This window comes from Toxotes jaculatrix, chromosome 7 (genome assembly GCF_017976425.1).
Source record: "Toxotes jaculatrix isolate fToxJac2 chromosome 7, fToxJac2.pri, whole genome shotgun sequence".
NCBI classification, from domain to species: Eukaryota; Metazoa; Chordata; class Actinopteri; family Toxotidae; genus Toxotes; species Toxotes jaculatrix.
The window spans coordinates 7,794,356-7,813,608 of record NC_054400.1 but is presented as its reverse complement, the minus strand read 5'-3'; the positions used below and the strand labels follow the sequence as shown (position 1 = coordinate 7,813,608).

Sequence of the window (19,253 nt, the reverse complement as noted above, 5' to 3'; positions counted from 1 at the left end):
TGACAGTGCCTTAAAGAAAACAAACAACACTGATGTGTAAAGTGAGATTAGGTCATCCCTCATGAGGAAAGGCGTTTTATCAACGACCTATATGAAGACAGACAAAAAAACAGGCTGAATTACTGAAACAATGCTCCTCTCCAATACCACAGACTCTCTAACAGGCGGAGCGCTGAGTCTCTCAGTGAACTTCGACAGTCCTGTGGATTATCTCATTTTTATTTATCAACTTTTATTCGCTACAACTGCTGTTCTAGTAGCCGGACCTGTGGTCATTGCCATCCTGTCCACCAGAGCTCTTCGTCTCCAAAACAGGTTTATTTTCATGCTGAACACCAGTATTTGTGATACGCTTGTAGGGTTTTCAGTGTATTACCTCGGACTGTTTGATGTCCAGGAGGGATTTCCGTCTAGAAATGGAACTTTTAACATGTTACCTTCTCTCCTCGGGATAAACATTATGACATTTTTATTTGCTCAGTTTGACCGGTATGTTGCCGTTTGTCACCCATTTATCTACACGCGCTTTATAACCAGGCGAGTAATTATCTCGGTGAATGTCTATTGTTGGTTTCATGTCTACTGTCAGTCGATCATTGTGACTCTCTTGCCCCTTTCCAAAGCAATAGAGTTGTATGTTTTCAGTATTGTCTGCTTACAACTTATCGTGCTCACCAAAGTGGCCATGACTATCAAACTCTATGTTATTGCCAGATTCCAGGTAGAAAAAGACCCTCCCAGCGCCGAGAAAGACAGCAAAAAGGAATCATTGAGAATCATTATTTTTGTTGTCATAAGCTTCTTGGTGCTGTGGTGCCCCTCTTTTGTTAATATCGTACTCAGACTGGTGATAGGAAGAGGGCTGAGATTTAGGAACGAAGCCACCAATCTTTTCGCCATCATGGCTCGTTTAAACGCTGTGTGCACACCGGGCGTGTACTTGTGGGGGAGTCCGGCTCTGAGGGAGGCCACGAGGAGGACAGTGTGGGGCAGACTGTGCCCAAGATGCAAGAGGAGGTAAGAGGTTAAATGTCCCCAAACTGCTATAAAGATGCCATTCCTGTCTCTCAGTACAAACGCAGCCGTTAATCTGCTTCTTTCTCAGAATTGGCTCCTGTCATGTGAAGGGAAGCCCGATGGGAAAAACGGGAAAAATATTCAAACTGTAAATTCATATAATCATATATATAGAGACTCTGACGGGTTCTTCCTGACACCGTTTTCTTGATTAAGTGGTTTGGCTAAATATGACATGAATATGACATTTAAGTGAATAAACATACTGTTCCTACGGCATATGAGGATTTATTAGAGTGTAAGCGGGATTTTTGCAGGAGGGAAGTTGAGCAACATTGCATTGTGAAGCTGAGTCGGGCTATAACATCGATATATCTGACGATGCTTCTGGAATGTACTTATAAATTCGCTTATTCGGAAGACGATAAAATAATTCACAACGTTTAGAAAAAACGTGTCAATAAATAAACTTTTTACGGCATCCAAATTAATTTTGAACGTTTACTTTACTACAACCAAATGTTTAAGCACTATTCTAAAATTCACAATTGCCTGGTTACTGCATGTATAATGTTAAACAGAGAGCTCAGGTGGATCCACGTGAAACTGACCTCTTTACCATATAATATCCTACAGGCCTTTACTGTCGACATCTCCTCGTGCTGAAGCTATATCTAATAATCTTGCTCGACGAGTGACAGATAAAGTGCCGGTTCATGAAAATCAAACGTCTCTTGTTTGTAATGGAGTTTTTAGACCACAGCAATGTTTTACCAATAGAGAGTTACGTTTCACAAACACAAATATTTACGAGGTTCAAATCAGCTTGACTGAGCACGGGTCTGACACTAGCAAAGTAGAATAACACATAATTTATCGTCCATTCTCATAAGTTTTTTAAAGACTTAAATTGGTTCTGTCATTTCTGTCACTGCTGATTAAAATAAATAATTATATTTATATATATGGAGAGAGAGAGCTGCATTTTTGAACTTCACAAAGGGAGAACTTTGGTAGACAATTTCTCTCTTTTAAAGACACCACAGCGCCCTCTGCTGATGTTTTGGGATCAAATACAAAATCTCTTGTAAAATCTCTCGTACATTAGCATTTACTATGAATACAGTTATATTAATGCATTGGCATTCTATTTCGATGTCTTTTTTTTTTATTTTGCATTGTTTTTAATTTTTTTTAAAATTATGGTCTGCTTCTAGCAAAGCATTTTCCAACAATACTGAATGTGTTATAGAAAAGGACGAATGCTATGCTCGTTTATCATCACATGAAGAACTTGTAGAGTTTTTTGTATTATTGCTGCTCAGAATGAGAACGACAGCACAACAAAGGCTGAATAAAAGTCTAATGCGCCGCATGTGAGATGAAAGGATTAAACATGAATGAAGTGGCAATGTCTTCAAAGGTTAAACTAAATTCGACTTTTGCATGAGGCTGGTGTAAAGCGGGTGTGGGGGGCGGCATTACATCAAATCATCTCAAGAGATCACGGCCGGTGCCTTCACGGTACAATCGGTCTTACATAAAACAATGGTAGCACTTAACCATTTGCGCATTAACAATGCTCCTCTCTAACATCACACACTCTGCGGCAGGAGGAGTCCCTCTCTCGGTGGACTTCGACAGTCCAGAGGACTATTTCATCTTTATATTCCAGGTTTTATTCGCCACAACTACTGTTCTCGTAGCCGGGACAGTAGTCATCGGCATCTTATCTACCAGAGCGCTCCGCATCCAAAACAGGTTTATCTTCATGCTGAACACGAGTATCTGTGACACGCTGGTTGGGTTTTCAGTGTATTATCTCGGTCTGTTTGATGTCCAGGAGGGATATCCGTCCAGAAACGGGACTTTTAATGTTTTATCGTCGCTTCTAGGAGTCAACATACTTACATTTTTGTTCGCACAATTCGACCGGTATTTTGCCGTGTGCCACCCATTCCTCTACAGCCGCTTCATAACAAGACAGTTCGTGATATGCATCAACATCTGCTGCTGGGTTTACAATGTCGTTCACTTGCTGGCCAGGAATGTGTTACCGGTTTCCAAATCGATACAACTCTACGTTTTCAGCATCGTCTTTTTTCAACTTATCGTGTTCACCAAAGTGGTCATGACCATTAAACTGTATGTTATTGCCAGATTCCAGGTGGAAAAAGACCCTCCCGGCGCCGAGAAAGAAAGCAAAAAGGAATCACTGAAAATAATTATTTTTGTTGTCATAAGCTTCTTGGTGCTGTGGTGCCCTTCTTTTGTTAATATTATGATCAGATTTGTGGTAGGCGGAGGGCTGTCATTTAGAAACGAGGCCACCAATCTTTTCGCCATCATGGCTCGTCTAAACGCTTTGTGCACGCCGTCCGTGTATATCTGGGGGAGTCCGGCTCTGAGGGAGGCCACGATGAGGACAGTGTGGGGCAGACTGTGCCCAAGATGCAAGAGGAGGTAAAGGAGGCAGGAAAACACCGTGGGGAAACTTCATACAAAATTCACTACCATGTTTAACCTAGTTATGGTGCTTTGTAGCGACTGATGTATTCGTTGCTCATTTAAATTGTCTATAACCCCTTTCTTCAGAGTCGACTCTTGTCATGGGAAGGCAGACAGCAAAAAGGCATGGAGATAACAAGAACTCGAAGACTCCATTCATCACGTTATTGCAGTCTCTCTCCCTCCCTCTCTATCTCTGTATACTATATAGCCTACTCTAAATACAAAGGGTTTTTATATAAATACAGTTTTCCTAAATGTTTCCAGCACTGGATCTTACAAGGTCGGGCTAATGTTTCATCTGAATTAGCTGTTGATTCAGTGACAGTATCCTGATAACAATCCCATGCTCAAACAGGCACTCCTATCAAATGTTAAAACTATAGTGCTATGCTGTAGTCTGAGAGGCATACAGCAATTTATATTAATGCCAGGGGCATCCCCCCTAAATCAGAAAACAAATGGCAAATAAAGTGGAAAATGTGTACGTTTAATCTCAATAAATTCATTCGCACTAATGGTATGTGGGGGCAGCACAGCCTGCATGCTCTATCCAAATGATATATGATATAGACTCCTTTTACCACTATGTGTCTTTGGTCATGGCAAATTACCTGTAGGTTAATGTGTTTGGTGCAATAAGCAGTGTAACTGTCCATGCTGTGTGGATCTGGATCAGTTGTGTGTTGAGCACACTACTAAGTCAAATGTTGGCATTCGATGTGTTTTTTTGCAGTTATGGTGTATTTTCTGTAATAGTTTTGAGTTTTCTGGTTATGGCCTGCAGCTTTTACACACCAGCTAAACATCTGAGGTAGTGTTTATGTACTTGTGTGGATAAAGTCAACAACTGGTTTTGAGATCAAGTTAACACTGAACAGCAGAGTTAAATGGCCCATATGCTGAAAGACAGATAAATATACAGACCCTAATAAGCTTCTCTGATGATGTTTCTACTTCAGATCCAGACATGAATAAACAATAAATAAACACAAGCATATTTTTTCTCACCTGCTTTTTTTCTTCACAGGAAATGAGCTTAAATGAAAGTACTGCTCATATATTTTAATATTTATTCAATTCCGAATCTGAAAAGACTGCAGAATGAAGGCCTAGCAGACACACATGACCTCAGATTAAATCTCTTAAATTTTCTCACAAATTAAATAAAAGAAATCACAACTCCAAACAGTCATTGTGAACTTTTTGTACTTTTAGAAAAAAAAAGAAAGAAAGAATTTTGGCGTTACAAAAGCTAGAAACGCATTTTAGCTGCCACAAGCTTATTGGGTCTATATCAGTCTGTGATGCATTTCATGACACTAACACATGCAGAAAGGACGGCAAGCCCAAAGAATAGGAAACAGAGCCAGTTAACCATAAAATAACTACTCTGCACTTACATTTAACTTGAGGATTTTACATCCACTTATACAGTCATACAAACCAGTGAGTTCAATGTTCAAAGAAATTTAAAAACAATAAAATATTAAAAGAAACAAAGCTCATGGGCTGTTATCAGTCTGTCTTTATAAGTTATCAGCCTACCACTGTCATTGTCTCCTCCTACACCCGCATCCTATCCCTCTACATCAGGGGTGTCAAACTGTTCCACAAAGGGCCGGTGTGGCTGCAGGTTTTTGTTCCAACCAATGAAGAGCACACAGTTTGACCAATCAACTGTCTGAAGACTGAGATCAGTTGATTAAATGAGTCAAGTCTGGTGTGCTGCTGCTTGGTTGGAACAAAAACCTGCAGCCACACCGGCCCTTTGTGGAACAGGTTTGACACCTCTGCTCTACATCAACATGGCTTGTTCAAATTTTGCAGTTTTAGTGAGCTCTTGCATATTAAGTGCAGCTATATTCCACATAAAATCCAACATGGAGCATAATTTCTTTTTCTTTGACCAGCTGGAATTCTGCCATTAATGTCGGAAAGCTTGAAAGCCACTTGTTCATTTGTGGCAGACTCTTCCTTTTTTCCCCACATTATTTTGACTAGTGTTACAAACTACCTTCCGGTCACCAACTGCAGTCTCTTCAACCTTCAACAGGCAACTTTTTTCACATTGAATGATCTTAATGATGTGGTACAAAAAGTCCTCCCCTGGGGTGAATTTTTAACATTTTTTTTCTGCACAGCACTGAAAGTAATAAAGGACCTCCTATACTGGCCAATACTGCTTATTGCATTACAAGAACTGTTCTCTGGGTTACTTTGGGCAAGGAACAACAGATGTCTTTAAATCATTTGTTATTATTTATTATATATTATGTGCACACTTTGTAGAATTGTAATATAAATTGTACTTTTTCATTTGTCAGATCTCTCGCTTTTTCTTTATCATTACCAACTGATTGTACTACTACAGTAGTATGGGTGATTGGGCTACAAGCACACAAAAATGCATGTGTACCCTTTTATGTTTTACAAAAGTGTACCTTAGGAAGGCAATAAATCATAAGTCTGTTATGGAAAAAGTTTCCAGAGTTGTTTAAATCCATGCAGATAAACAGGAATGTATTTACACTTTTACAGTGAGACATTCTCAGTATTATGTGTAGTAGTGAAGTCTTGTCTGAAGGTGATGTGAAGTATAGCATGTGGTGTCATGGCCTGTTTTTTTATTTTCTGTTTCTTTTCCATAGTGGCCTAAGCAACGACTTATACTATTGTGTGTGTTTCAATCTGTACATGTTGTATTAATTCATTCCAAATTTTCCAATTTCACAACTCACTAGCGACCAACAGATCATCTGAACAAAAGCTCCTGGAAACTGCTCTACTGGAAGACACGCTCACACCCATTACCACTGGCTGATTATTCAAACCTGTTCAAGCATGCACGTTTCTTGTTCGTCTGTCTTTACCTGGTACAACAGTTCCAACAAAGAGATGTGCTCCACATGCCTTTGGCTGTGTGTGTAAGTGTGAACTAATCATGCTGTTATATTTTATAGGTTCACCACTTGTGCCATGAATTTGTTAACCACCACCAAAGAGGTTCTCTGTGAGTTTATTCACTGCTGACAGAATGTGCACTGATGAAAGGATGTTGACTAAATGGATGTGGGTGAAGTTGTGGGTGTGCGTCACTTCTACCACAGTGTCCATGGCGGTTGCTTGAGAGGGAATGAGGCCAAAGAGGAAACATTGACAGGAATAGAAATGACAGCCCACGGCAGCGCTTGTCTCTGAAGAGTTCGTCTGATCATCATCCTAAAATACATGAAAAAGGGAAAAAAAATCTTAATGTCCCAAAGTGTATTGTATTAATAGCTAAATAAAACAGCTCTGAGTAATGATGACGATGAGCTGTCTTACCCATCACGTCCCAGCAGAAATAAAGCAGGTATGCTTGGTTTAGCAGTGGTTCCATCAGTGATCATATCGAGATATTGACTGTCATTGTCCACTGCATTGTCTGCAATCAGAACAGCTGTGCCTCCTGCTTCCTCCACGTGTCGGGCCTTTTGTACAAAGGAGCAACCTCTGGAGAAAAACAGAGAAAGTAATTTAAGAAACCATTGTAAAATGTGCCTGCAAAAACACGTTGTAACACCACCATTAATTTATAAATGTCACATATTCATTCAAACTCTACTCGCCCAAAAAGGCAATATGATTTGCACAGAGTTTGCTGCAAAACATTACAAAAATATAATGTCTCCTATGCTAACTTGAAAGTAGAAATGGCCTCTTTTCATATGTAAGTAACCTTCACACATAAACCTTGTGCATGACACTTGGATTACATTAAATATTCAACATGACACATTAGTGTCTTAGTGTTTCTCAAAAAGCCAGAAAAATAGCTTAATGCAATTATGTTTAAATATCTTCACAATAGAAAGAGTTGGATTTAGAATTAAGAAGGCAAGACGTCAAAGCCAGGATCTCGTGTTTGCCAAGCAGCATCCAATCCGAAAGAAAAAAAAACAATGAAACAATTTAGAAAAAGTACCATACAACATACATTGTACGAATTTGCCACATTTACATTTTAATTTTGCGCCAGTGATGAGTGCAGGCAGGAGCCCTGCTCAGACTCTTACGTGCATATGCTACAGGCCCAAAAATAACCTTAATATGTCAATAATATGAACAGGGTATTATAGTGACTATAAATTTGTCTTTTTAATATATATTTTTTTTTATTCCAGCGGTAACACATGACTTGCACTTACAATGCAGCAGCTCAAACTGTCCTCTTAAAGTTGTGAAAGGATGAACAAGCTGTGAAAGCCTTACTAGAAATCTACTGTAATTGCTACATTTCTGGCAGACACACTGTGGGCTGCTTATCTTAAACTTATTCTCAGGGCGCAGCTTCAGTTAGCCCCCCACCCCCGCTCATGACTACTAAATGAATCCATCCAAGCTTACAGTACTCCCCCCCACCCCCATTAAGTTTGTTATCACATCCTCTATTGCTTTCAGAGTTGCAGATATAGATGCAGAAGAATGTTTGCATACCCCCTTTCCACCAGGATTACTTGTCCCTGAATGATTTCTGTGTTCTTCAAGTCTGAGCAGCCGTCTGCTGGGTCTGCTGGAACCAGGAAAATCTCATCATAAGATGATGTCTAGCACCCAAGGGAGAGCAGAGTAATTTGATTAGAGGGTGAGTATACGTGTTTGTGTGTCCGAGGCTTGCGCAATTTCTGGGCGACAAATGAAATTCAAATGAGGAAAGACTACTTACAAAATCTCCTCCAAAGTCTTTAGCAGGTGCTGCACTGAAGATGTACCCTATCTCCTCTGGACTGATGACCCGGAAATACAGTAGTTCATTGATCCCAAGACCTGGAGCAGTCCAAAAAAGGAACAATTACCACAACTAACGTATCTCAGAAATGTGTTAACCGCAGCGGCAGTGACGTGAGATGGAAATTCACAGGGAATATGACATAGTACACCTCTGACAAATGACTTCACACGTGACAAATCGTGTGTGAGAACCTTGTATGCTCAGCCAACTTACACGTGTATAAATAAAGGTTAATTAAAAAGCTTTAGCTAACACCGACCGTTAGCTAGCTGTTTCCTAGCATTTGAAACTCGAGTCTACCTCACCGACTCTTCCTCTCACCTGACATGCAACTGAACTGCATGAAAACACTCCACAGGTATAAAACTAAAGCTGCTGTCCGAACAACCTCTGCCATGTTCAAGACATTGGCGACCTTACATGGACGAGACGTCAATGTGGCTTTGTACTTAGCAGTGGTATTTTGTCCATGTGTGGCTCTGTGAACAACACAGCAGCTAGGTTAGCAAACATAACCACTCTTCCTGGCATGCGCATGCGTACACTGCAAAGGCGGATTAACGTGTTACGGGGCCGCGGGGCAAAAATGAGCCATTGGGCCCCTTTACCCCTTTATTTTGTCTTAACCACTTTGACAAACCATATCTCATACGGAATATGAAAAAAAAAAACTTCAACTATAATGCTCTGTTAATAGCCATGCCCTTCCTAGCCTTCTTTGCTTATGTCACTGTTGTTGTTTGCTTTATGTCACTGTTGTGTTTGCGTATGTCACTGTTGTTGTCTGTTTTATATCAGTTGTTTCTGCACATTATGTAAATCTCACTATATACTATGTATATGGCTGAAACGACAATAAAAAACCTACCTACCATCCTTTGTTTAGCAATAAAATTCCCACCATGTCTCAGTTTCCCAGCTGCCAAGAAAAGGATTAAATTAATAATGATAATAACTGTGGAAAATCCCCTCCTACTTCCCCTCCTACCCTCACCTGGTGTACTGCTTTCCATGGCTCCACCTACAGAATCTACCTATGAAGCCAGCTCACCTGGTGCTCTCTCTGTGAACAAAGAAACCTGGCTGGCCTAAATGGTGGATGGCTCATCCTTTAAAGTTTGGACTGTCTGCATGACAATGTAGGTTTGCTTTGCTTGGTGATGAAAAGCCCTGACTTATTTTCTGTAGGATCGTAGGATCGTGTTAATATCTACTAAAGTAACAATTTAGTGTAATTCACAGAACAACACAAGAAATGCTTTCTTCAGTTCAGAGCTTTTTCATACTCAGTTTATGATCCTTACCATCAACAATGTTGAATCTTTGTTCAAGCAATTGACACATGCAATAAAAGTGTTTGCTTACATCAAACTGTAAATATATGTACCTATTCAGATTTTTTTTCCCATAATTTCCAACTAAGGGTTATTTGTTCAGCAGAACAATGCTAGTTAGAATATACATTTTTGTGAACATCTTCTTTCTAAAGTGTGCGACTCCTTTTAGCATCTTTGTCCTTTTTTTTCTTTCCTCTCTTCTTGCACTTGTCCAAGTATCCAGACGGCAACTCTGGGCAGCAGTATTTTGCTGTGTTTCTGCATTTGCACAATTTCTTTTCCCTTGTCCTCACCTGCAATGAATTAATGACAGATTAGGGTCTGAAAATGAAATGGTGATGGGGAAAACTGAGTAAGCAATGCTTTAAGTCTTAGAAACTTTAATACTTATTCAGTTTGTCTTTGCAAGTTTCTGGTAATGAATATCAAGAATGAATCCTATTAAAATACTTAAGCGTTAGTTTGGACACTTTTAGTGTCATGCAATATTACACTACTTTCACAGTGAAGCATGTTATTTCTCTGCACAACAATGTGATTTACTGCTTAAGCTTTTAGCCAAGTAAGCTCTGCTCTCTTGCAGGTGTGAGCTGTTAGCAAATATATTGATTTTACATTATAAGGCTTGGGAGTATCTATACTAATGCTGCATTTTTTTAGACTTTCAATATGTCCGATAATTTCAGTGAATAACAGATGGCAAATTTTACCTATTAATTGACAATTTTATGTTTACATGAAATGCGTCTGTCATGTATAACAAATGTGGCTGATCAAGCAGGCACAGCTATGATAAACCTTGCTGCATTTTGCCATTTGCTAGCTTTAGCTGGTGCCTTAAAGGGTCTGTAGAGTTCGCACAAGCTTACTAGGTTTTAGTAGGTTTTACTACCTACTACTAGGTAATTAGTAATAAATAAAAAATATTAACTTCTGAAAAACTACTATTGCTCTTTCATTGCCTTCTAGAAACATCTCAACATTAGAAATACCCTCCAGAGGAACTTGCTTAACAATAAATAACTTCAGATAACTTCAAATGGTTAGTGTGCATTAAAACAGTGACTGGTCATTGTAAGTTATACACTATAATTACACTATACACTATACTATACTACTATACTATACACTATAATTTTTACTACAGTATAGTAAATAACAGTAGGGGTTAGTGAGTAAAATTACTACCATAAATATGGTTTGACACCACATTACATTGATGGGGGATTTCTATTTGTCTGGCCAGGAACTGTGCATATGTCATGAGCAACACATAAATGAAGAAGGAACATATATAAGGAAGGAAGCACAAAGCTCTTTTAATAGCCATTTCTTTGCACGACACCAAACCACCAAAATACACAGCAACGCCAACTCACTTGAACAGAAATAACACAGACAACAAACGTGTGAAATTCTGTCTAAAGTGCAGACTGAACTGGACTCCTCCACTTGAAACACAAAGTTGACTTCTGATGCATGTCTGATGTAAGTTATGTATTATGGAGATATTCTTAGACTTTAATTCATGGATCCTTAAATGGACATTACTCCAGAGACCCATTTTATAATATCGAAGAAAAAATGAACCTATCTGGCACCTGCTGGTGGATACACTTTCATATTGACTCACAGAACTGCCTTTGTTGAAAACTGGGAGGTAACAGTGACTGCACAGAACCAATGTCTATTGTTCACATTTCTTAGGTACCTCCATTTGCCCTAACAAAGATCTCTGGTGGTCACCAGGCCCCAAATTGGAGAACTGTAGTGCTTTTGTTAGTGTTTCTTAAATTTTTGTGTGCATAATATACTATAATCAATACATTTATAACCAAATAAACAGTCTGACTGCAGTAAAATAATAAGTATAAGTATAAAAATAAATAATAAAAGTGTGATGTATTTATCTTCTTATCATAAAACACAACTCTTGGCTTATTACTGAGCTATTGGTGAGTGCTGTACTATCTCTTGGCTAAAGTGAGACAGCCAGAAATACAATGAAAAACATTATGTGAGAGGACATGAGACGAAATTGTAGACATGTAAGAACAGAGACAGAGCAGGAGCAGACAGTGCTGGATTTAAATAATGTCAGTAGGTTACATTTTTCCAAGGAGTCCACTGGCTCCAGGCTGAGCGCACCAGTGAGTCTCTGGAGCGAACTCGCAACTTGCTGATCCTCTTTGGTATCAGAGTAGATAAAGAACGTCCAATCTAAAGTCAAATAATAAATAGGTCACACAATAAGAAAACACAGCAGTGGAGAGAACGACAGACATGGAGACATCACCACTTTGTTTCAGTGCGGGCTTGTGAGTACCTTGCCATCATCTTTAGACATATATTCAATCTCGTGCTCCAGACTGAAGAAACTGTAAGGAGTAGACCAGCTGGATGGTGGATCAATGGTCACATTCAGGTCCTGCTCCACCTCTTGGCAATTGACAATCTGGGGACTATCGGGTTGAACTTGACAGAAGGAAAATCACAGTAAAAAATGCAGTTTTGGTCAAAGTTTATCTGTTAGAAATCATTATAGTATAGTGCAGTATAGTATATATAAATATACATGTAAATAAACAAATATTTGCTGAAATCACATTCATTTACAAAAGGATTTACAAGTGAATAATTGAATGACCCTCTTTTCTTTTTTGTACTTGAGGTTTAGTGTTACATTTTCACAACTGTTTTTGCAGCTATTAACAATTATTTGAAAATCATTTCATTTTAAACTGACTTTTATGTAGTCATAGCTTTTGATAATGTGAAGAACATGCATCTTTATGTTAAGTACTCAAATGAACAATGTGCTTTTATACTTTGTGACATGCTTTGGGATTTTTTTGGGGGGAAAAGACGCAGTTTACTTTAAATCTTGATAGTTTTCTGTTGAATGCATGAATGTAGCTCAGTTTCACTCAGCTTACCGATGTCTCTGAGATAAAATCTCTTGGTTCTCCTGAGGATGGAGAGGTTAACAACGGCCTCAGCAGTGAGTTCGAGCATGGTGCTTTCCTCAGCATAGGGTGAGAGGGAGTGGGACAGCTCAAACTGGAATCCCCCACCCAGGAGCTGATCACTGCTGCTGACCCAGTGACATGACTTCCCACCTTCACTGCTAATCATGTAGAGGCAAGAAGTAAAACAGGCACAGAGTGAAATATGTAACTGGAAGAGGTACCATTCAGTCTGTTTGTTGGTCTATTATTCTCTTTAATGTGAACTGTTTGTGTTTTTTATTTACCAGTCATGGCCCAGTCCAAGGCGCACTGCTGTGTATCTAGTGTTGGACCAGTTACAGCTGAAGTTACAGTCATAAGACTTTGCCCAGCAACTAAGGAGGGAATCTATAAAGATACACAGTGTGAGTGGACACAGATTTAATGGAAAACATTCAGGCTTTGTTGCACCAAAAGATGAAGAGAAAATATCACTGAATGTAAGACATTTATGTTGGAAGTGCATCATAGAACGGTTCAGCGTGTGAATGGCATGCAGATATTTTCAGACCTTAACCTTGTGGCTTTGCCACTGCTAAATTGTGAACTGTATGTTCCTCTATTTAAGAGTCCTGACATCTACATTATTTGGAAAGTAGAATAAATGAAAAATTAAATGAGCATCTTACCTAATTTCTCTTCCTCCTCAGCTTCCAGCAGCAGATAGGTTGATGATAACACCTGTTCTCCTCTCCAGCAGCTGTATTCTCCCAGCATAGGTGTATCTACTTCGGACACATTCAACTTTTGACCGTCTTGCTGGATATTGTCCTCAAAATCCTCAATCACTTCACCATCAAACTTCCACGTGACAGGTCCGTTGATCTTTGCACCGCAGGTCAGTGTGACTGGGTTTGCGTCATCCCTTTTTGCCACAATGACTACAGAAACAGATACAAACAAACAGGTACACACAGAGGCGTGCATAAAAACAGTTATCATATATTAACTTGACTCAATAAAAAGATATAGAACCACTGAACACATGGAAAATTTCATATTAGAAAAATATGTAGACTATAAATAAGACATACAATTTTCTGGAAAGTGGTTGAGTCCATGCACTCCTATGGGGCTGACGAGCAGAAGCCCAAATATCCACAGTGATAAAGTCTTCTGAGGGAGTGTGTGATAACAAGAGGAGAACATTATTGAAAAGCATCCAATATTTGAATTAAGACCTAAGTGATTTCACCATGATTTGCTAGTGATTCTTGAAAATTTCACCTTTGAGAAACAAAAAAAAAATCTGTACATGAGACATTTCAATGAAATGTCAGAGACATTCATAATGTCCCTGACATTTCATTTCAGAGACATTATGACATCTTACCATAAACAATCAAATGCCACATTAACTGACCAAATATATATATATAAAAAAAGGTCTATACAGCATCTAATGTTCCTTGCTTTGACTGTCAGCAGTTAGTACTTACCATTTGGATGAAATTACGCTGAAGTGAAGCTATGAAAAAAATCAAGAGCAGAAGTTCAGTCGTAGTAATCCTGATGATGTATGCTGTGGCTGCCCACTTAGCTTCATTTTTATATCTTTTTTTTGCATACAGCATACATCATCATCACCATCATCATCACTGTCCTCGCACCTTGGAGGTGAGACAGAAACTGATAAGAATTAACCTATTGACAGAGATAGCGGGAAGTGCATTTCCTCTATTTTGCAAGTCAAAGTCAGTTTCATCTAAGGGACTGACAAATAGCGATATAAATTGGTAAGTGTAGGTGTGGGGGGTTTACCCTCAGCCTTTAAGCTGAACAACTGCGACATAATACATGTACTATATCTGCTTAACAAACTACATGCAAACACTAAAACATATACACACATTTGACCTTCTATCTTTAGGAGAAGTAAACATTTATTTTTGAGGCAAATTCCATTTCTCTGAGCCTTAAATTCACCTAAAATTAACAGAATACAGATGTCATACCTTAGCAGTAGCAGACCACACAGAAATGTATAGAGTAATGGAAGAGAAATTTTACAAATAAATTATTCATCTCTGTACTCTAGTGAACTTCCTGTTCTGGATACTGTAACACTATTTTTATTATTTATTTTTCTCTTCTATTTTGTTTTACACATAATATTTCCCCGATCCAAAATCTAATCTAATCCTTAATCCTGGGTTTAAATCCCAGAAATAACCCAGCATTATCCTTAAAGAGAAGACCAAATAAAAATGATCTTCTTTCAGTTTTCCCCATCATTCCATCTTTGATAGAACATTTAATTATCCCCAAGTTCAAGACCATGCACACACACGCACACTCACAGACACACACACACACACCTTCAAACAACAAAAGAGAGGGAGAAACAACAGGATTTTCCCTTTGTGTGGGGCAACAATTTTGTTCAGTCAAAATCCAAAGCGCGTGTCCTTCAGATCACACTCACGCTCACATAGTTCACTCATGGGTATCTTCACACATACATAATTCATCTGATCCTGTCAGGTGTCATAATATGTGACGTACATACCACGGTAAACAAAGCCTTGCAAGTCATGTACTGGGGGGTTTATGTTTGTATTTGGTGTTACAAATCTTTGTCCATCTACAGCTACAGTAAGTACATCTTACTGTATATTTAAAAGAATTCACCCTGTACAGTTTGACATGCAGATTATAATGACATTTATGACCTACAGTTCTGTTGAAACCTTTTAGGTCATTTGAACAGAAATAGTTGGTCTCAAGTTTCAGTTCCTTAAAAGCCTAAATGCCACAATTTATGACTTTAAGACTCTGGGCTTTTACGAAACACCTTGGATGTACATACAGTATATGTACCGTACTGTATATTTATCTTTATTGTTTGCTGTTCTGCATTAAAAAAACAAGTCAAAAAAGTCAAAAAGTTTTCATATTGGCTCATAATGATATATCTTGTGATAGGCCAATATATCGATTGAGCTCTACCCTAAATCACGTGTGATGTCGGACATAGGGTCACCTTACTGCTGATGTAAAACACTCTTGTATATGAACATTATAATCTTTAAAACTCCAGTATGTTGCTAATACTACTACTACACTACTTCAGTGTCTAATTGGTTCACAGGAAAATGGGGAAAATGTTTCGGGTTTTAGATGGAAAATTAATTCCAGCTCCTGATTCACTATGACACAGCGCTCAAAAAGACCATTTAACATTTAAGGTGTATAAGACAGATGCTTTTGTTTGCTTTCTGCTAGCCGCTGCTGACCCCTGCTCCAGCATTCTGTGAAGACTGCTGGGATCATGATGACAGGTAAATGTTTTTTCTAGTATATTAATATGGGTAATAATTAATAATAATAATTAGTAATTATTAACTTATCCCATTTAAATTTAGGGAAAAAAAACATGAATTTGAATAAAATGAAGCCAATGAAGTAAAAATGCTTTTACATAATATGTTGCAGAGAATTGGTATCAAAATAAGTATCAAATAAAATTTGAAAAATTTTAATGTGATCTTTATTACATGATTAATTCCAACAATACATTTTTGATGTGCGGGCATCACAATGCAGGAGAGGCAGCGTGAGAAAGAAAAAGGTCTGCACATTCCACTGAATTAAATAATATCACTTGTACTGCAAAACAAGGTTAATCAGACAAAGGGGTAGGCAACAGTTGCCATAAAAAGTTGGTTTTACTTTTAGCCAAATTATCAAGGTTACAATCAAGAAGCAACTTCTGATAGTAGCCACAGAGCAATAACAGAGATGAACAACTACAAAATGCTGCTGTGTCAAAGTATGGTAAGTCAAGAGGAGCCTTGAAATGCAAACACCTGCAGATGCTTGATGGTGTTAGTTTGCCTCGTTCTTTGAAGCCTCGTCAAAGTTTTCAACAAGATCTGAAAACGCAAACAGAAGGGTAAAGACCAGTTGAGACAGAAAATAGTAACAAATAATGATAAGAAAATGTATAAATAAGCATACCATTTAGCAGCATTCAAATAAAACTAAATTACTGAAAATGAATAACCAAAAACAGCAACCATTTGACTTAAGTCATAAAATCTGTACTTAACAGAGATTGTCTAATATTCTTGTGTATGGATCCAGATGCATTGAGACTAAACTTATTAGACCTAAAAAAGTCATACATTATCATATTATTTTAATGTCAGGGCATACTACAGAGCATGCAAATCTTTTCATAATGGGCATGTGTAAATTTGCTTACCTGGAACCTCATCATCCTCCTCTTCAGCAGCAACCATTGGGGCTTTGTTTTCTCCAGCTGTGAAGGAAGATCAACCAGCAAATCATAAACACAGAACACAAAAAAATACTGATTCATGTAAACAGATCAGTAAAGAGTTTTGTGGGTACCTGGTTTGGGCAGGGTCTCTGCTAATCTTCTGAGACTTGTAAGACTGTCAGCTCCCAGCTGGTTTAGGATTCCTGGGAGCATCTCTGTGAGCTGCTTGTTCTCAGCATGCCCTGTGATTGTAAAGGTGTTGGCAGCCAAGGAGGCCTGAACCTTTGGGTTATTGAAATGGATCACTGTCCCCTGGTTTGTGAACATATTCACCTACAATGAAATACAAAAGGAGTTGAAGGGAACAAAAAAGAAGAATAACAGATAAATTCAAGGTGAGTGTGCCAAAGAGGATGGTGCAACAGCTGGCAAGACTCTGTCCTTGTCAAACACCATTTTCAACAAGTGATGCATTAAAAACACAAACTTTTAAAACAAATAATTATGTTATTTCTGCCAATGTTGACTAGAAACCAAATGGTCTCCAATCAATAAAAAACAAAATGCTTACAATAGTCATATTCATTCATATCTAAAATAACATTTCTGACAATTCATTGTAAGCTGTCAGCAAAGTGATTAAAAGATTTAATTTGTATTTTACATTATTTAAATTAGGAAGATGACAAACTGAATCATTATAACAAGTTTGACTTTTTACCATCTTTAATAATTAAAGAATTTAATTAATTAATTAATTGTTTCAGCACTTAAAGACAGCAACTTGGTCTCTTGTATATTATATTTATTACTCCATCATTAAGTGAAGAAACCTTACATTAGAGCACCAATGTCATGAAGACATGTTAGCCCACCTATTGATGTGCATTTCAGGAAAAACTTGCTCTACCTCCTCAATGCCAGAGATGTTGTTGACTCCTAGTTTCTTGAGGGAGAACTGCAGCTTCTTGTCATCTGCTGTAGCTGTTCTATGCACCACCTTCTTCTTTCTGCGGGCTGACCCCTACAGAGCACAACAATGAGCTTTAATGTATGAAGCTATAACCAAAGAGCAAGACTCATTAAAAAAATCTCACATTTTCTTTAAGGTATTTGCCAACATGTACTCCAACCCACCTTGCCGCCTATGCGGACCTGCGCCTGCAGTTTGGCGAGCTTCTCCTGGTTCATTATCGACTCCTTCATCTGAGACAGAATAAAATCAATTTCATACATGCTCAAAAATTACAGTCATTTGGAAAAAAAATAAATCTCACTAGACACAGTGGTGAATACATGAAAGCTCCACTTCTGTCATCACAACACTCATATGTTGGAGATACTGAGTAAATACTGATTTAACACCACTTTCTAATCAGACTTTCTAATCTGTATGCACACTAATAGTCTGATCATGAGATGAGAATCTGACATAGACAAATATGCAAAATGAAAGTATAAATGTCATGTCAATTCACTGGAAGCAAAGGGTTTGTAATTACAATGAAGTACCAATCCTATAACTCCCCAAAATCCCCGACGCCGACGTTTTGCCTCAAACTAACAAGAATGCACAGCTGCTAGGAGCCCCAAAAATAGCTGCACACTTTTTTAAGTCTCGACTCAAGTTCTGCATGAATCAGACAGAGGTGGTCAGCTACAGTTGTGGCTAACTGAGGCTCGCAAAGGCCGCCAAAGCGAAGAGAGATGAGCAAGCTTATAACAAGCTTACTATTGCTAGTGTGCCTTGACGAGAAACCCATACCTGAACATGCAACCTCCAAGAATGGGAAACGTATCTTTTTTAACCCGGGGTCTCAGAAAGTATGAAACTTAACTGCCAGCTAGTTAGCAAACCATGCTAAACAGCTAACTCAGGCCTTTTCAAACTGATGCTAGCGTTCAAGTATAATTGCCGTTTTCCTCGCGCTTCAACACATAGAGTGGCGCCAGCGACACTTATTTCTTCACAAAGTCTACATTTTATCAGTATGACAGAGCCAAATAAGGCCACAGAGATGTGAACTGACCTGGGAGTGTGTAAACACGCGGGCCACACCGCTGATAGTAGCTCGGAGAAAGGAGCGAAGCCCGGAAGTGACGTACCCTTAGGGGTGCGCTCGCAGTTTTTCAAAATTCGTGCTCAAACTTTAAAGGGTTTTTAATCTTGATCGAGTGTTTTCTAATTTATCCTGTCACGTTTCAGGTCGCAGAGATTACATTTAACATTTACATGCTTTCTAAAACTGATTAAAAGTTGTCAACTTCCACATATCTATCTACTACATGAGACATAATAAAGAGGTCAGATCGATGATTTCTCGCTTTTCTTTCATTAGAAAGGAAATAGATTTAATAATTGAAAAACATATTTAGTAATGTTT

General features: G+C 38.4%; 5 protein-coding genes across 6 annotated transcripts; 2 read left to right on the top strand and 3 right to left on the bottom strand.

The window, feature by feature from the left end:
* Positions 1-130: 130 nt before the first annotated feature.
* On the top strand, positions 131-1,021 carry LOC121184348 (olfactory receptor 1082-like). The gene has a single exon (XM_041041966.1). The coding sequence runs from the start codon at positions 131-133 to the stop codon at positions 1,019-1,021; it is 891 nt and encodes a 296-aa protein (XP_040897900.1).
* A 1,575-nt stretch (positions 1,022-2,596) lies between these two features.
* Positions 2,597-3,484, top strand: LOC121184346 (kappa-type opioid receptor-like). Its single transcript, XM_041041962.1, has one exon. It carries the CDS (start codon positions 2,597-2,599, stop codon positions 3,482-3,484), a length of 888 nt encoding a protein of 295 aa, XP_040897896.1.
* Positions 3,485-5,860: 2,376 nt separating this feature from the next.
* LOC121185059 (protease-associated domain-containing protein 1-like) lies at positions 5,861-8,846 on the bottom strand. Its single transcript, XM_041043031.1, has 5 exons — positions 8,621-8,846; positions 8,234-8,334; positions 8,005-8,114; positions 6,853-7,020; positions 5,861-6,747 (listed from the first exon to the last, which is right to left on the bottom strand). Exons 1-5 carry the CDS (start codon positions 8,694-8,696, stop codon positions 6,627-6,629), a joined length of 576 nt encoding a protein of 191 aa, XP_040898965.1. The 5' UTR covers positions 8,697-8,846; the 3' UTR covers positions 5,861-6,626.
* Positions 8,847-11,733: 2,887 nt separating this feature from the next.
* On the bottom strand, positions 11,734-14,242 carry si:dkey-88e18.2 (interleukin-12 subunit beta). 2 transcript variants are annotated; one of them, XM_041043029.1, is made up of 7 exons: positions 14,084-14,242; positions 13,679-13,760; positions 13,274-13,525; positions 12,890-12,992; positions 12,573-12,763; positions 11,963-12,111; positions 11,734-11,856 (listed from the first exon to the last, which is right to left on the bottom strand). In XM_041043029.1, the coding sequence occupies exons 1-7, from the start codon at positions 14,216-14,218 to the stop codon at positions 11,734-11,736; spliced, it is 1,035 nt and encodes a 344-aa protein (XP_040898963.1). In that variant the 5' UTR covers positions 14,219-14,242. The 2 variants fall into 2 exon arrangements, with proteins under 2 accessions (XP_040898963.1, XP_040898964.1); XM_041043030.1 differs by having other exon boundaries at positions 12,573-12,760.
* Positions 14,243-16,117: 1,875 nt separating this feature from the next.
* Positions 16,118-18,976, bottom strand: LOC121185094 (transcription factor BTF3-like). The gene is made up of 6 exons (XM_041043078.1): positions 18,900-18,976; positions 18,007-18,075; positions 17,780-17,893; positions 17,001-17,202; positions 16,852-16,908; positions 16,118-16,519 (listed from the first exon to the last, which is right to left on the bottom strand). Exons 2-6 carry the CDS (start codon positions 18,073-18,075, stop codon positions 16,473-16,475), a joined length of 489 nt encoding a protein of 162 aa, XP_040899012.1. The 5' UTR covers positions 18,900-18,976; the 3' UTR covers positions 16,118-16,472.
* Between the last annotated feature and the right edge of the window lie 277 nt (positions 18,977-19,253).

Bases quoted from the DNA above. Each gene is read 5' to 3' on its own strand.
- LOC121184348 (XM_041041966.1), top strand. From the start codon at position 131: ATGCTCCTCTCCAATACCACAGACTCTCTAACAGGCGGAGCGCTGAGT.
- LOC121184346 (XM_041041962.1), top strand. From the start codon at position 2,597: ATGCTCCTCTCTAACATCACACACTCTGCGGCAGGAGGAGTCCCTCTC.
- LOC121185059 (XM_041043031.1), bottom strand. From the start codon at position 8,696: ATGGCAGAGGTTGTTCGGACAGCAGCTTTAGTTTTATACCTGTGGAGT. The intron at 8,115-8,233 runs GTAAGTAGTCTT...CTTGGGTGCTAG, and splicing joins AAGACTTTGGAGGAGATTTT to ACATCATCTTATGATGAGAT. The intron at 7,021-8,004 runs GTATGCAAACAT...GTTTTTCTCCAG, and splicing joins GTAATCCTGGTGGAAAGGGG to AGGTTGCTCCTTTGTACAAA.
- si:dkey-88e18.2 (XM_041043029.1), bottom strand. From the start codon at position 14,218: ATGCTGTATGCAAAAAAAAGATATAAAAATGAAGCTAAGTGGGCAGCC. The intron at 13,761-14,083 runs GTAAGTACTAAC...ACACTCCCTCAG, and splicing joins AGCGTAATTTCATCCAAATG to AAGACTTTATCACTGTGGAT. The intron at 11,857-11,962 runs GTACTCACAAGC...ATTTGACTTTAG, and splicing joins TGTCTAAAGATGATGGCAAG to ATTGGACGTTCTTTATCTAC.
- LOC121185094 (XM_041043078.1), bottom strand. From the start codon at position 18,075: ATGAAGGAGTCGATAATGAACCAGGAGAAGCTCGCCAAACTGCAGGCG. The intron at 17,894-18,006 runs GTGGGTTGGAGT...TGTGCTCTGTAG, and splicing joins AGGTCCGCATAGGCGGCAAG to GGGTCAGCCCGCAGAAAGAA. The intron at 17,203-17,779 runs GTAGAGCAAGTT...ATTTCATTGTAG, and splicing joins ACATCTCTGGCATTGAGGAG to GTGAATATGTTCACAAACCA.